General features: G+C 36.7%; 1 protein-coding gene across 5 annotated transcripts in view; it reads right to left on the reverse strand.

The window, feature by feature from the left end:
- Ssh2 (slingshot protein phosphatase 2) overlaps nt 1–17,815 on the reverse strand; it is a 254,433-nt gene that overhangs the window by 115,075 nt on the left and 121,543 nt on the right. The window contains exon 1 of one of the 5 annotated variants that reach the window (XM_078042589.1): nt 1,596–1,948. The exons of 3 other annotated variants lie outside the window; for them this stretch is intronic. In XM_078042589.1, the coding sequence (XP_077898715.1) occupies nt 1,596–1,723 (128 nt within the window). In that variant the 5' untranslated portion in view covers nt 1,724–1,948. Of the gene's footprint in view, nt 1–1,595; nt 1,949–17,815 lie in introns of those variants that run through there. One more of the 5 variants, XM_005327861.5, reaches the window with a different exon arrangement.

Here is a 17,815-nt window from a genome sequence, read left to right on the forward strand (position 1 = left end):
TGTTAACAGATTTCTTTGAGATTGGTTATCCTGTTTCAGATTATTCACTCCTTTCCTTCTCTTTCACCCCACTCCCACCCCTTTTAAAGGAAAAATGAGAGTTTATTGTGCAGAAGGCAGTAAAAATCACTTTTTTCCTTTTGCATATGCTAATTTGGGGGGAGCATCAGGAAAAAAGCTGAAATTCAAATGAATTTATTTGGGAGGACAAGACAGATAATTAAAATAATAAATTAGGTGTAAGATATCTAAAAATCACTTTACATGCTACTATACAGACTTTTAGTGAGTAAAGGATAATGGAAAGTTTCTGTTAGGACAATAAAAAGAAAAAAGAGTTCTTCAGGAAAGAGGGGGACAGTAGCCTCACTTAAGTGCTGGGAGCATAGAAAAATCTCAGCAGGTGACTCCTCTGAAGACACTCTGGAGTGCCAATACAGTAACGCTGACCAAAGTGCTGCTATCTAAAGTAACCTTAAACCACTCTACTGGTTTAAGGATGTAACTTGAATAGGTGGTGTTCCTCTACTTTGAGCTTTATAACTGTGAGCTGAAATTAACCGCAAGCATTAGCACACACTGTCAGTTCCCACAAATAGCTAAACCACAACGGAAGGGAATGGCAACTCTAGAGACTTCAAAAACAGCCAGGGTGGCAGCGCACACCTGTAAAGAATCCCAGTGACTGGGGAGGCTGAGGCAGGAGCATCGAAAGTTCAAGGCCAACCTGGGCAAGTTTTAGGACCCGGTCTCAAAATAAAAATAAAAATAAAGAAGGGCAGTTCAGTGGGGGTGCACGGTTGGGTTCAATCCAAGTACCGTGCGTGAGCACGTACGTATGTGTACGTACGTATACACACACACACACACACACAAACACACACACACACACCCCTCTCTCAGAGGAACCAACTAGTGACGGTTTAAAGATGCACATGAATCCTGAACTTCAGTGAGTCAAAGAACGCATCCAGGCTTGAGTATTCCTCTACCCCAGTTATTAGCATGTACTAGTAAAAAGGGAAATAAAAGAAAAACAGCCAAACTACCGAAAACTAGTTTTCTAAAAGAATTCTAATGTACAACCACTGGGGTCAAAGAATGAAATGCCTTTTTCTGTCTGGACCATCTGTAGCAGAAACTTAGTCTCGCACAAATTTACTTTAAACAAACAAAACCGGCCACCACGGGAGGTTTGTCTCCAACTGGACTTAGCAAGTCCCTGAGTTTCCGGCCGGTTATTCCGACTCTACCACCTCCTTTTCCCCAACTACCAGGTGCCTTACGGCTAGGCTGTCACTCGGTCGCCACAGACTTCTTTGGGACTACCCCACTTTCAGCTTCCCTCAAAGTTCTACAAAATCCTCCCAAAGGATTCTTCCACCCAACCCCATTCCGGGACACTATTGTCTCCAAGAGTAACCCAACACTTCCACCCGTCGCTCAACTCCTCCGTCGCGCAAGACCTCCGAGCACTCAGGCTGTGCTTTTGCCCTCCCTAGCTAGTTCGCTCCCCAGAATGCTGGGGAAAGCAGCGGCTGAAAAGCAAACTTTCCGAGCGTTCGCGGCGGCGCAAGGGCGCGAGTCGGACTCACAGCTGGTTGATGGCGTTCTGCGAGATGACCGCGTTGGCGGAGAAATAAGGGATCATGTCGGGGCCACAGAGGCTGCAGGTGCAGGCTGGGGACGCCTTACTCTCGTGGACCAAAGTGCTCAGGGTCATGGGACCCACTCAAGGCGCATAGCTCTGCGTGGTGTACCCCACTGGGCTCCACCACGAGGCGCCTGAGTTGGACTCCGCCGAGCCAGAAAAGCTGGCTCCAGGCGGCTGAGCTGGGCCCGCCAGGTTGCTTGGAGGCCGCCGCCGAAGCCCTGGGGCTCGGCTGTGGAGTCTAGGCTGCCGGGCTCCGCCAGCAACCTGCCCCCACCCGCGTCCGGGGCGGGGCCCCTGGGCGAAGGCGGGGCGGATGGTGGGAGGGCCCTGAGAGAGCCGGGAGGGTCGGCCTGGCCGACGCCCCTCCCCGGAGGTCGCTGCACCCACACAGATCCCGCAGCGTGCGCCTCAGGGCCTGCCCTACAAGTAGCCACCCCAACACACTGCTGCTTGGGTGCAGGATTGTAGCAAGCAGGGGATGTGTGAGAAAGGCTCACTTTTCTCTAAGGGGCAATGTTTCAACAGAAAAGTCCTGCTTCTTCGCCAGCTCCATGCATTCATTGTAGCTCAAACAAATCCATTTTTGGAATAATCTTAAAAATTTTAAAAGCTATACATTCATAAATGAAACAAATACTTACCAATGGCTTTCTATGTGCTGGGAGAAATTCAGAGGTTAAATTTTTAACTAACCATTGAAATTATGGTGGGGAAAAAAGAAAATGCTATCTTACTCTGTAGATAACCCTTGTAAATAAATTTAACCCATTAGGTACCATTGTCTTGTATATAATTGTAAACTTGAGGCTTAATGGGTAAAGAGGACTTTTCTTGTCATCCCTCATAGAGATTGTAGCTGTACAAATGAATTACTTGTGGACATTTAAAAAAAATAGCTATGCCCAGACTGAACCTTAGAACAAATCAGAATTATTTGAGGACGGGATTTTATTTTATTTTATCTCTGGGAGGGTACTGTAGGGAGCCTCTGTGGCCCCATATACTTAGGTATATTTGAATTTTTCACAACAGACATGTATTTCTGAATCATTCACATAAATTTATTTTTAGAAGGCCTAATAGGGTCCAATTGAACCAAACCAAACTTTCTATTTGTGGATGGGATTTAAATATCAATATTTTCAAAGCTCCCTCTCTCCTGGGCTGGTGATTCCATCCTGTAACCACAGCTGAGAAGGCAGGCTAGAGCTTATATCCTCACTTTTCAGACATGGAAACATTCAGGGTCCAGGCAGATTAATAAATGAGGTCACTTGGACAAGAACCCAGGTTTTATGACTCCTGATTTAGAACTGTTACCACCAAAAGGTATTCTCTGATGCCTTTACAGGCTTAAGTCTTTACTATGTTTCTTCAAACTCACTGAGCAGTGCCTTTCATCTGCCCAGCAACCAGCTCTTTGTAAAATGAGACTCTTCTCTCTCTCCTGCATGCAATGTAGTGGCATACAAAAAGGGCTGGCACAGTGCAGGTACTCAATAATTAGCTCTCTTATCTCTTGCACTTCCAGTCTCATGATGCTAGAGCAAATATTTTCAGGCATCAGTAATTTTAGCATTTATGAATACTTGACTAAAATAAATATCAATGAAGCTGCTTTAGGAATCCAAAAGCCAAAAGTGTGTGTGTGTGTGTGTGTGTGTGTGTGTACACTAGGGATTGAACCCAGGAGCACTTTACCACGAAGAGACATCCCCAGCCCTTTTTATTTTTTTGAGAAAGGGTTTAAATTACTCCGGCTACCCTTGAACTTGGAATTCTCCTGCCTCAGTCTCCCCAGGAAATAGAATTACAGGTGTGCACCATTATGCCTGTTCAGAAATTAACATTTTTTAAAAAAAAGTCTTCATTAACCAATTAGAAATGAGTCACTTTAAGACTAAAAATTCTGCAATCAAGAAAAAAAATCTTTGTTTTATATAAATGTTCAGTCTCCTTTTCTGTGGGAAAATCTGGCAATTTTCAAAATATTAGTTGAGAAATAATCTAAATTAGCTGGGGATATAGCTCAGATGGTAGAGTGCTTGCCTCACATGTACAAGGCCCTTGGTTCAATCCCTGGCACTACAAAAATATAAAAATAAATAAATTAAATAAAACAAAACAATAATCTTTAAAAAAACTACGTGTGCATATGTGTGTTTGTATGACAGAAATCAGAATCACTCTTTTGTTTATCAATCTTTCCATAAAACTTAAACTTAGTTGCTAAGACACTGAAAGACCCAAACATTGCAAACTCATGCTGTAAATAAATATCTGTTTCCTAGAGATCAGGTAATAGAATAGAACCAGATGGTAAGTGAAGAGTTAATGGAAGGTCCAGATCTTGGAGTTTCATCATCTTCATCCATCTCTAGGAAGGAAAATGTCTGAAAGATTTATTCAGGCTGTGTCAGCAGGCACCCAAATGGCAATGTAAGAAAAAAAAAATCTGCTGATACACCCCAAAATAAACTGCTTAAAATATCTGGCAAACTTGCCAGTTTGAAACTTCTTCCAGACTGTAACTTATGACAGTCTCCTCCTGTGATTAAAAAAAAAAAAAAAGGCAGCAGCACTTTAGAACAGCAATGTTAAGGTAAGACCAGTTCTTTTCATGACACACAGAGATGGGATTTTATTGAAGTCAACACTAAATAATGCCCTTTTAAGAAAAATGATGACATGGTAATCATCTCTGTCTGGAAAAGAATTCAGCAGGAAATATATCTTATTCAACTCTAACTTGTCTCTTGCATTTTAACATGCTAGCAATACATTTCATAGATATCAATTTCTTAAATATGTATGCTTGTCTTTTATAAAAAGGCTCCTATAGTGATTCCCCCAAAGTGCACAGTCCTCAAAAGACCTCTATTAGTGCCTATTCAGGTAAGGATACCATGTTAATGCCTCCATCCAGGCCTTTACAAAAGCCTTTCAAAGTTAAACTCTCACTTTGAATTGTAATATACGAGATTGATAAAGTGCTAGAAAATGCCTCTTGGTTTCTTAAGAAAAAAATCTTTGCAAAATGGGACACATTTAAGGAAATGGTTCTTTCTGTGACTGTTTTTAGAGAGAGAACTTTTTTTTAAAGAGAGAGAGAGAATTTTTTAATATTTATTTTTTAGTTCTCGGCGGACACAACATCTTCATTTGTATGTGGCGCTGAGGATCGAACCCGGGCCGCAAGCATGCCAGACGAGCACGCTACCACTTGAGCCACATCCCTAGCTCTGTGACTGTTTTTAAAAGTTGGACAAATTCCATTTCTTTTCATGGTCCGCAGTGTCAAAATGCCAATCAATTCAGTTCAGCTCAATTTAATCCTCTAGGCTCCAATGTTAAAAACCAAGACTCGGGGCTGGGGATGTGGCTCAAGCGGTAGCGCGCTCGCCTGGCATGCGTGCGGCTCGGGTTCGATCCTCAGCACCACATACCAACAAAGATGTTGTGTCCGCTGAGAACTAAAAAAAATAAATATTAAAAAATTCTCTATCTCTCTCTCTCTCCTCTCTCACTCTCTCTAAAAAAACAAACAAACAAACAAAAAACAAAAAAAAACAAAAACAAGACTCTAGGGAGCAAGCTCTCTATACCCAAGCATTTAGGAATTTAAAAATTATTCTAAATTAGATTGAGTAGCATTCAATAAACTAACCTAGTTTTCTACTCCATATGGAGTCAGAGGGACTTTTCTATTTAAAAAGAAAGAAAAAAAATGTTTGCACAAAGGCCCTGAGGAAAATTTGTTGCCTTTCTTTACACTTTCACTGAGATGGAAGATTTAAAATGAAAAAGTAACAGATGACTCTTGTATCCATTAGTTACTTCCATTACTATGTATACATTCATAAAGTATGTACCGAACACTGGAAACTCAACATGCTGATGTAACTGTATTCCAGAAGAGACCTGACCTAATGCTGCAATGTGATGAAGGATGTAGACATGCTTTTGCTGCTGACAAAATTTCATCATAGGTAAATCATTTGAACTGATGCCAAAAGCAGTGGGCTAGAAACCAGAGTACACAAATTCTAGTTCTAACATGGTCACTTAATAAACTGAGACTTTGGCCAAGTCACTTAACTTTATCTGTAAAAGAGTTAATAAAACCCTAGGAAATAACCCAAGAGCTGTGCTTCTGAGATTCAGGAACATTAGAGAAAGTATTCTCATCTAATCTAAATATCCTGATAAATTCATTTAGTCCACTTTAAGATAACAGTCACTTAATTTAAAGCAATAGAACGGGCAGTTTAAAACCCTAGACTTGGGGCTGGGGATGTGGCTCAAGCAGTAGCGCCCTTGCCTGGCATGCGTGCGACCGGGTTCGATCCTCAGTACCACATACAAACAAAGATGTTGTGTCCGCAGACAACTAAAAAATAAATATTAAAAAATTCTCTCTCTCTCTCTCTCTCTCTCTCTCCCCCCCCCTCTTAAAAATAAATAAGTAAATAAACAAATAAATAAATAAATAAAACCCTGGACTTGAAATTAATAGGCTAGGTTTGAATCCTGGTGCCACCATTAGGTGTGAATTTTGAAATTATTCAATTTGTGACATTATTCCTAATTTATAAAGTTATTCTAAAGAGTTGATATATATGTGTATGTGTGTATGCATGTATATATATATATGCATATGCACACAGATGTATGTTTGTGTGTATATACATATACGTACGTGTGTGTGTTTGTGTGTGTGTGTGTGTGTGTGTGTGTATTTCTTTCTATCCTAAAAGAAAGCCTGGCACAAAAATCTACCCTCTGGTCTTAATATCTGACAATCTAAATTAAGACCCACTATGCGCCTTAGTTTGTCCACTGAGAAAATGAAAATATTGGATTAGAGATGATCCTCTATGTTCTTTTCCACAAATCTGAAAAATAGCTAAAGTAAGTGGCATGAAAAAATGGCAGTGACTGTGGTATCAGAAATTCTAGATACTAACTACTTTGTTCACAGGCAAACCTTAATCTGTCCCAGCCCTAGTTTCTTTACTCTAAAACTAGGGATGGTAATGTTTACTTTACAGGCTTAAGATATACAGACGAAAGTTCTCTGCGAACAAGACAACACCAAGGTTTCACTATGAAGTATCATCATCCATAAATTGCCCCATCAGCTTTAAGTAATAGTTGCATTTGTTTTGTTTTTTAATCTTTTTATTACCCAAGAATTGAAGAATGAGGGAAAACTGAAATACATACAAACTTCCCCTATGTACCACTGTTTTCATCTAGGAAGTCTTTACTATTCTCTTTGCCAGGTGGTTAATGCATTAACTATTGCAACCTACAGTAATGTGAAATCTTCAGTGCTTATTCTACTTGCATTTTTAAGCTCTTAAATAATATATAACTTTTTAAAAATACCTGGTCATAAGAAAAAATGATTATACCATTCAGAGGACCTATTTGTGTTTTTTGTTTTCCTTAAGGGCTTGATCTAATTACAATATAAATCGTAATTAATCCCAAGTGTCAAAAGGGAGAAAACGAACACTTAAAAAGTTACAAAACAAAAGCCTGTTACCTAGAGTAACACAACCTTCTGTCTCCTGTTAATCTGTAAAATGCTAGGATAAAACTCTCAAGATAATACTCATATTTTCAAATTTCTTGCCCAGAAAACACCAGAGGTAAGAGGTATCTTACTACTCTTAGTCAAAGGCACTCTTCATACAATACAACAAACCAAACTCTAAACTAAGGCTTTTAAAACTTAAAAGCAATCATGTTTTTGCAATCACCATGTAGCTATTTTTTTCTTTTCTTTTTTTTAGAGTATCTGACAAGAGTTTTAAACATGAATTGAACAATGTCACTGAGCCTTTACAATCATTTCCATAGATGTTTCCACCATAAGAGCAATGGGGAACACTGAAAAGATCTGTGTATCAATTCTAAGAGAGCAGAACTCTAAGGCATTCATCCCCCATGGTCTTAACCACCATATGTTCCTGTAGGAAAAGATGTTGAAATGCTGCTTTCTTCAGATTACAAAAGCCCCTCATTCTATTGTTTAATTAAAATAATAGGCATTTATAGATCACTTTTTTTTTAATATTTATTTTTTTTTAGTTATCGGCGGACACAACATCTTTGTTTGTATGTGGTGCTGAGGATAGAACCCGGGCCGCACGCATGCCAGGCGAGCGCGCTACCGCTTGAGCCACATCCCCAGCCCTATAGATCACTTTTCACATCCAACACACTTTACAAAACTTTTAACTATTTAGTTCCCACTCTCTTTTCATTTTGTTCCTTTTGTTTGTTTTTTGTGGTACTGGGGATTGAACCCAGGGCCTTGCACATGCTAGGCAAACATTCTACCACTGAGCCACATTCCCAACCTAATGTTTTATTTTATTAAACTGGTTTTAAAAAATAAATAAAAGTAATATATGCTGAATGATTAAGCCCCCCCACCCACCCCCTATCACAACGGTAAGATGAAAGCCACTCTTCCCATCCTTCTTACTGGGTGATTAATATTTTCAGAAAATTTCCTCACATATGCAAACATCAATATATTGTAACTGTACTGTAAGAAACTCACATAGAATTATATTACACATATTATTCTACTTCTCCCCCTACCCCACCACCTATCACTATATTGTGAATATTTTTTCCATGGTTATATGAATCTACCATGATATATATATATGGTATGGTCAATGGACTTTATTAATTTATATGTGGTACTGAAAATAGAACTCAGTGCCTCACACATGCTAGGCAAGCGCTCTATTCTATTGTAAGATCATATATAATTTATTCAAACATTCCTCTACTGATAGACCATTTAAGTTGTGTTCAGTCTTTGCTAGTACATAAAATATCTAGTGAGGCACTCTACCACTGAGCCATACTCCAATCCTTTTACACATTTTTTATGTATATACTTTTTGGATGGATACCTAGAAGTGGAGTTGGCAGTTAGTTTAAAATATTTCAGACACAGGCTGGGTGTGCTGGTGAACCAGCCCAGCAACTTAGCAACATCCTAAGTAACTCAGTCAAAGAATAAAAAAAAGAATAAAAATATTTTATTCTCAAATAAAGAATAAAATATTTTATTCTCAAAGAATAAAAAAGTCTAGAGATATAGCTCAGTGATAGAGCACTGTGGTTTAATCCATAGGGCTGAAAAATGAATAAGTAAATATTTTAAAAGTCCCCCCCACCCCCTATTAAAAGGAGAGATGTGGCTTAGTGGTAGAGTACCCCTGGGTTCCATCCCCACTAACAAAACAACAACAACAAACAAAAACAAACAAAAAAAATAAAACCACTTTTTCAAACCATGATCATAAGATTTGGTAGATATTGTCAAATTGTTCTCCTAAAGAGTTTAGTTTTTTATTTTCCTATGAAATCAAATTGTTTCTTCCTGCCCCATGATTTACTGAATTAACTCAGGGCTCAAGATCCTTCTTTATATCACATATTTTACATATTACATTAAAAACTATATAGATAGATATGCACATCTATATATAATAAATATGCTATAGAAATTAGAAAAATAAACTTATAAAGAAAAATATTAAGAAGAACTATATCACAAATTACTGATTCCAAAAATCACTTAGACATAACTAAATATATGTAATATTTAAACTAATATAATTTAAAAATATTTTTAGTTGTAGATGGACATAGTATATTTATTTGTTTATTTATGATGTGCTGAGAATCAAACCTAGTGTCTCACACCTATGCTAGGCAAGTGTTCTACCACTGAGACACAACCCTGGCCCATGAAGATATTATAATTTTGAATTCATAAGCTATTTTAAGATCTCTTTAATGTTAATATTGTACAATACAGGTAAACGAGTCAAATAATGGCCTAATGTCAATAATATTTTAGAATCGGGTGAGACAGAAAAATTGGAAGTGAATTTGAGAGTAACAACAATAACAAAAAAATGAAGGTTGGAAAGGTGGATAAGATCTCAAAAAACAACACAATAACTGATAAACTAATAATTAATGAGCTGTGTGCCAAGTGCTCTATTAAGACTTTACATATACTATCTCACTTAATTCTCATAAACAACCCTAGATTGTATTATTATCTCTGTGAGACTCAGAGAGGTTAAATAATTTGCCCAAGCTTATATAGCAGTATTTCAAGCTGAGTTACTTATTCTTGCTCCAAAACCTGATTTCCTTTTTCTTTTGGTACTGGGATTGAACTCAGGGGTTGTTTACCAATGAGGTACATCCCCACACATTTTGGAGACAGGGTCTTGCCAAGTTGCTGAGGCTGGCCTTGAACTTGTGATTCTCCTGCCTCAGCTTCCCAAGTAGCTGAGATTACATGTGTGTGCCACTGTGCCAGGTAGAAACCCCTTTCTGAACCAGTATTCTACACTGTCTTCATGAAGATGGAGGTTCATTACAGAATAGGTTAAACCTATATGCAACAGGAAGAACTTTTGGGGACCCTGAACATCTACTTTACTGTACCTGACATTTTCTCCTCCACAACATCCTACATAAAGAAGGCATTTAATCTATTTTTGGATAATGATGATATATCACCATCCTATTTGATGTTTAAAATAAACCTACTATTGGTCAGGTATTATCATTCCTTGATACAATTAAAGATGAAAAATACTAACATCTAGTTGATAAGAAGCCCAGACTGTGACAGATTAACTGAATTCTGACAAATCAAATCCTAAATACCTGTATGCCAGACCATTTGCCAAATGCTGATTACAAATGAATATGAGCTAAACATGTTTATTCAAACTCCCAAATAATTTCTTATTCCCTTTCAGATTAACTTCAATCTCTTCCCTCAAGTTTTCAGATCCTCTAAAATTCGAATCCTGCCATACTCCAGTCATTATGGTGTATAACCCTTAACTTCATCCCCTCTAAACACTTTTTACCCATTCTCCTGAAACTAAGTTTTGCTACAATTACATAGTTTCTATCCAGTCTTCCATATCCAAGTCTCATTCTCTGTGTTCAAACTATTCCCTCTCTGTGACCACTTTTATCCAGTCTTTCAAATTCTTATCTGTATTTTAAGGTGTAAGTTTCATTCTCAGCTCTACAGTGTTTTCATATCCAACCTCACTTGATTCTTATTAAAATCCTGTGAGAGCTAGCTCTGATAATCAGCTTCACTTTAAAGATGAGGAAACTGAGGCTCAAAAGTTAAGGGATCTATCCAACTTACAGTAGGATTGATTCAGCCCTTTCACAAGAAGTTTAGTACTATGCAGTTTGTTTAGAATGGTCAAGTTTACAGGCCTTGGATGAGCAGCATCATTATCTCTCTAAATCGGGCTATATTTCACTTGTCATATCTTTCTTCTCCTAAATCAGGTGAATATGCAAAGTTACATACTTAGATAATTATACACCTCAACAACCATGTCAAACGTTGAAAGAATTGATGCACAATATTGATAGTGTGTTTTCTGAATTAGGCAAAACCTAGAAGTATGCAAGTTATGCTCCCCGCACCCCCCTCTTCAGTAATAAGGATTGAACTCAGGGGCATTTTACTATTGAGTTACATCCCTGCCCTTCTTATTTTTTATTTTGGGAAAAGGTCTTGCTAAGCAGCCTACACAGGCCCTGAACTTGCAATCCTCCTGCCTGAGCCTCCCAAGTAGCTGGGATTACAGGTGTGTACCACTACTATGCTCAGCTGAAAGTTATGATTCTTAATCCTTGCTAGAAAGAGAGTACTTTGTATCATTCTTCAGCTCTTACATCAGCTAACTGAGAAAAGAATGGTTTTGGGGTTGAGGTTGTGGCTCAGTGGTAGAGTGTTTGTCTAGCATGTGTAAGGCACTGGGTTCGGTCCTCAGCACCACATTAAAAAAAAGTAAATGAGCAATTGTGGCTCAGAGGCACAGCACTCGCCTACCATGTGTGAGGGACTGGGTTTGATCCTCAGCACCACATAAAAATAAAGATATTGTGTCCACCTATAATTAAAAAATAAATATTAATTAAAAATAAGTGAATTTAAAAAAAATTAAAAGAATTTTTTTTTAAAGATATGGTTTTGTCAGATTCTATTCATCCACCTCAGCTAGAAAAGCGAGGTAAACAATGCATCTCCTCCAGCTGTATTTGGGATTGAACCCAGGGCCTTATGCATGCTAGGAAAATGGTCTAGCACTAAGCTACATTCCCAGTCCTTTTTATTTATTTATTTACTTTTTCAAAAATTGAGACAAGTTCTCACTAAGTTGCTCAGACTAGCCTTGAGCTTGCATCATTCCTGCCTCAGCCTCCATTATAGCTGGGATTATAGGCATATGCCCAGCAATCTTTCTTTAATGTAAAATTCATTAAAAAAATTATAGCTGATACAGCACTAAAATTGATTTTTTAAAGTTTCTTAAGGATTATATGTAAAATACATACAGATGGGCAGGCAAATTTTTCTTAAATAGAAGCTTAATAGTACAGGAAGAAATAGATGGGTAGATAGTGACAAACCCAATATAGTAAATGTTAATCACAGAAGGGGGGTGTATTTGGGTGTTTATTACACAATTCTTCGAACTCATCTGCATGTTTTAAATTTTTTATAATAAATGCTGGAAAAACAACAAAAATCTCAATTTCTGAGATTTCTGCCTAAAAAAACTGAATGGGGAAGGGTGTTAACTGGCTTCTATTGGTTAAGGATCTAGTATATGAACAGAAAACAATAATTAAGCTTGATGGTGTAATTTCAGCTTAAGCTCTTGCATTATATTGTCAAACAAAAAGAGAAAAGCCTAGTGCCTTTAGTTCCATAATCACTTCTGGAAAGCTATTATTTCAGATTTTACTTTTCTACCCTTTTCTGTAAAATTCACGAAATGACTAAGTTCATAGCTGGAAAACTGTTTATGGCTGATGAGCATCCCTAATAAAATTAGTATGTTAAATAATTTTAGTCATTTAAATTATTTAAAAATAATTACATAAGTGTTATATCACAACAGAGCTGGGCCTGGTGGCTAAGGCAGGATATGGTAAGTTTTTCTTGTTGTTTTTAAATTTTTAATTTGTTCTTTTTAGTTGTACATGACAGTAGAATGTATTTTGACATATCAAACATACATGGAGGGGCTATGGCTGGGGCTCCGGGGTAGAGTGCTTGCCCAGCACGTGTGAGGCGCTGGGTTCGATTCTCAGCATCACATAAAATAAATGAATAAATGAATAAATAAATAAATTAATTAATTAAATAAAGGTATTGAGTCCATCTACAACTAAAAAAATTTTTTTTAGAAAAAGCATCCATGGAATATAACTTCCCATTCTTTAAATTTTTTTTTCAGTTGTAGATGAAACAATACCTCTATTCTATGTGTTTATTTTTATGTGGCACCTGGGATGGAACCTAGTGCCTCATGCATGCTAGGGAAGGACTCTACCACTGAGCCACAATCCCGGCCCTAACTTCCCATTCTTGTGGTAGTATGTGATGTGGAGTTTCACTGGTTGTGGATTCATATATGAACATTGGAAAGTTATGTCCAATTCATTCTACTGTCTTTCCTATTTCCATCCCCCTCCCTTCCCTTGATTCCCCTTTGTCTAATCCAGTGAATTTCTATTCTCCTTCCAACTCCCTTATTGTGAGTTAACAGAGGATGGCAAGTTTGTAGTCAGCTGTCTCGAAAATTTTTTTTAAAAAGGTCAGTGCTAAAGTGCCCCTGGGTTCAATCCTCAGTACCAAATAAAGTTATATTACAAGGCTTTTTATTAATTGAATGTCTTTGATCTTATTCTCAGGTCAGTTTGTAGAAGAGTACTGAGATGAGTTAAGTTTGTGAGAATATAATAAAAAGCCTTTAAAAACTTTAAAAAACATCTCTTATAATTATTTAATATACTCATTTTATTAGGAATGCTCATCAACCAAAAGTAGTTTTCTGGTTTGGGGCTTAATTCATGGTGATATGGCTATTATAAGCACATTAGTTAGACAATCCTACTTTGCCTACTACTTGAGGTATTTTCATATTTGTATACTAATTAAATCTTAAATAGTATTTTTCTCTTAGTGGCATTTTAAAATTACCACATTACAGATATTATATCATTTGCTGTTTGTGAAGTATCTTACCCTTAAGCAGTCTAATTTAAGGGTATTTTCATAGTTTTATAAGTAAAGTAACAGATTCAGATAAACCCAAGCTGGAATGCTGTTTCAGTTATAGCACACAAACTTCCAAAAGAAGTTCTCCAAGGAAAAGGATGGTTTTAGGTTAAGAATAGTAGCCCCAGCTGGGTTTGGTGATGTATACCTGTAATCCCAGTGATTGGGCTGAGGAAGGAGGCTTCCAAGTTTGAGGCCAGCCTCAGAACTTAGTGAGGCCCTAAGCAACTTGGCAATACCCTGTCTCAAAGTAAAAAAAAAAAAAAAAAATTAAAAATATAAGTGCTCCTGGGTTTAATCCCCAGTTCCAAAGCAAAACAAAACCAGCTCCACTTTGAGAAAGGAGAGATAGTATCCCCTCAAGGAAAAAAAAAATTTAAAGAAAAATTACCTATTAAATTAAAATTCAACTTGGACATCAATTATTCTAAAAACAGAACAATCAGGGAGACTTATTGAAATAATTGTCAAAAATAAAGTCCTTAGTGAAATTTTATTGATTTAAAACCCACTTTTAATTACAGACTTTTTCACATGATAGAAAATAAATTTTGGGCTTTGAGTGAGAACCTAGTGTTAGATTTAGCTAACACTAAACAAATTACAATTAAATAAACTTATTTCTTCTTACGTTATTCTCAGGAGGTAATTTATTCTAGATATTATTAAAACATGTGGATGGCTAAACAGTCAATGAAACTGTAATAAAAACACAGCTCTCCCCATAACATTGTATTCTAAAACTTTTTATAGTTTTATGTAATCTAAAGTGACACCCAAGTACACATTAAAATTTAATTCTCTTAAAAAGAAGTTCTACTGCTAAAAAATAAAAAAGCAACAAACACACAAATCTATATTTGAGCTAGAAGATAACCTTTTTTTGTACAAATGCAGTTTCTTTAAAAAGCATTTTAATTTCACAGCCCTATTATCTCCTAAGGGCCATACTGGTATTGGACACAGTGGGTGATAATGCTTGATAGATGTGTAAAATCAAACATTTTAAACTCTCACCTCTGAAGGAATTAAAATTTTCCTCTGCATCAAAAAACAAAACAATGTTTTCCCCCAAGGACCCTTGTTTTTAATCTAGAGGAAGGGCAGCTTTTGTCAGTCAAAATAAAACATTAACTATGAAAGAAGTGCTGCTGATATTTTTACACAGGCAAACATTCTAGAATAAATACAAGAAGCTAAAGAAAACTATAATAATAAAAAAGAAGACTAGGAAATAGAATATTGAAGTTCTTACACTGAACCTTGAAAATAGGGCTTTCAAAATCCTTTCCAAAGATAAGTTAATATTTTGACATATACTATATTTATTAGTTATGCCAGATTGGTTAACATAGGTATTCCAAAATAGTGAGTGCCAACTCTGGCCAGGCTTTGGGTTAGTGTGAGGCATTCAAAGAAGTATGAGAATATATTTTATATATATTAAACAGCTCATACTAAGTAGGGAAGATAGATGAGATACATGAAAAAATGGCCCACCAAATACCTTATGTTCTCTGTGAATGGCATGAACTTTACAAGTCTACATTTACAGACGTTCCTTCTCTCATTACTACCCCAAAGTGCTTGGCTAATGCATTATTCAAAACCCCTTCTATAAGGAATGTCAAGCTGATGGTGGTTCTTAATTATTAGTCAATAACATTTATTGAGCATTTATCATGTGTTAAGCACTATCCCAAACTATGTAAATAAGCATACTGCCATAGTAGCGGAGATGTTCTTCCCTAACAGGTTACTCCTCTAGTATGACCATACTGCTACTTCTACTAATTAAACTGTATGCTTAAAAAATTTGATTGTTTCAAAACTGTTGATGCCCATTTCACTTCTTACTATAACTGCATACTTTAATTAACTATTTGTAAAATTTAACTATTATGTAAGACCATTACATGAGTATAAAAATAAGTTATTTCTACAAAAATTAATATGAACGCTTTTGAGAAGGACAGTTACTTTAAAAATTGCTACTGAATTTACATATGGCTAAGAGGATTACAGACTGCAGGAAAATCCTACATTTCTCAAAGGATTCTGGAGTCAATGCTTTTTACAAACAACTATACATTCTCACTCTTAAAAAATCAAAAGTGGAAATTAAAGACAACTTACGTATTATGGGTGTGGATTATGCAAGGAAGTTAAGGAATCAGATGATATGTAAATCAGGACAATCCCACTGACTCCTCGAAAATTTTAATTCTAAAATCTAGGTTCTTCCCCAATACTCAAAAGTACTCAATGAAGGTTTATACGGTGAAATGAATGAAGCAAAAACTCTCCAATGGAGGTGACAAAAGAGGTTTTAAAGGATGAATGGAAAGGGAAACAGACATTTTTAAAGAATGTAGGAAAGGGGCTGGGGCTGTAGCTCAGTGGCAGTTCTTTCCTAGCATGTATGAGGCACTGGGTTCAATTCTCAGTACCAAATAAAAATAAACAAATAAAATAAAGGCATGCTGTTCATCTACAACTATAAACAAACATAAAGAAAGAAAGAAAGAGAGAGAGAGAGAGGGAGGGAGGGAGGGAGAGGGAGAGAGGGAGGGAGGGACGGAGGGAGGGAGGGAGAAAGAGAGAGAAAGTAGGAAAGGCTTTAGAGTTGAGTGCACCAAAATTTGAATCTGGGTTTTGTGCTATATGATTTGGGTATCATTAATCTCTTTTGAGTCTCATCCTCCACATTTATAAAATGAGCCATAATAATTTCCTAGGACTACTGTAAGAACTGAGATCATGAACTTAATATATTAATTTGATGCTGAAAGGCATATGGTAACTTTGAGATTTTTGAAGAGAAAGAGGAAAGTTTTGCAATTTTAAAAAACCATACATATATTTTAAGTAACCCCTTCTGCCCTTAATGATTCTATAATTAGAGAATTAAAGTCCTTTATGAAGCTTCTGACATAAGTACTGCCACTAAAATAAACTCTAAACCATATTATAGTTTCTCAAATTTGATTAAGATGTTTTGACAAATGGTAGAGAAAGCTCAGATAATAAAGCCTGCAGTATTACCACAGAATAAAAGGATCAGTCAGTCCAAACCCAGTTAAACCTGATGTCTACTGTTCCTACTTAAATGTTTGTTCAAGAAGTTATTTTCATTAATTTAAAATAGTTTATCTGCACTAATTCCTAAACATCTATAACCATTTTCATGTCTTTAAATTTTTCTTTTTTATCAGTAAAAGATTCAGAGGCAAAAAGGTAATGGTTAAACATGGTGGGGGGGGAAGAGTCAGGGATGAATACAATGTTTTTGTTTTTGAGGGGGGGGATTTTTTAATATTTATTTTTTTAGTTTTCGGTGGACACAACATCTTTGTATGTGGAGCTGAGGATCGAACCCGGGCCACACGCATGCCAGGCGAGTGCGCTACCACTTGGGCCACATCCCTAGCCCTGAATACAATGTTTTTTGAATGCAACAGATGGTGGAGTCACTAATAGGAAGAGAAAAAACTTTGCAAGAGAAACTTGCTGAATATAATAGAGATATTATAGAGATTGTAGGCAGTTAGAAATAAGGGTTTGAAGCTCAAAAAGAAATGTGAGGTATATCATTCAGTTTGAGAGTTCTTGGCAAATGGGCATAAAGAATGAAGAGGATAAAGTCACCCAGGTACAATATATAGAACAGGGGAGGGGAAAATGAGCACCCTTAAACTTGAATGCAAAGTTAAGCTATATGTACACTGAGGAAAATGTTGAATATTCATCACATTTTCACATAATTCCAAGTTCCCCAAAGGTTGAAAATTTCCCTTTATATTATAAAGTAAAAGAAAGACAATCATGGCTCCCTGGGAAAAGGTAACTTTTAGAAGATGGACGCGGGAAGAATTGCTGATGAAATCAACTGAGGTGATGAGCAGATGATATAAGGAAAATCAGCAAGGAATGTGAACAAGCAAAGGAAGTCAGTATACAGAGAAGTCAAGTCAATAGTGTCATTTAAAATGGAGACT

The sequence above is a fragment of the Ictidomys tridecemlineatus genome, chromosome 3 (assembly GCF_052094955.1).
Source record: "Ictidomys tridecemlineatus isolate mIctTri1 chromosome 3, mIctTri1.hap1, whole genome shotgun sequence".
Taxonomy (NCBI): domain Eukaryota; kingdom Metazoa; phylum Chordata; class Mammalia; order Rodentia; family Sciuridae; genus Ictidomys; species Ictidomys tridecemlineatus.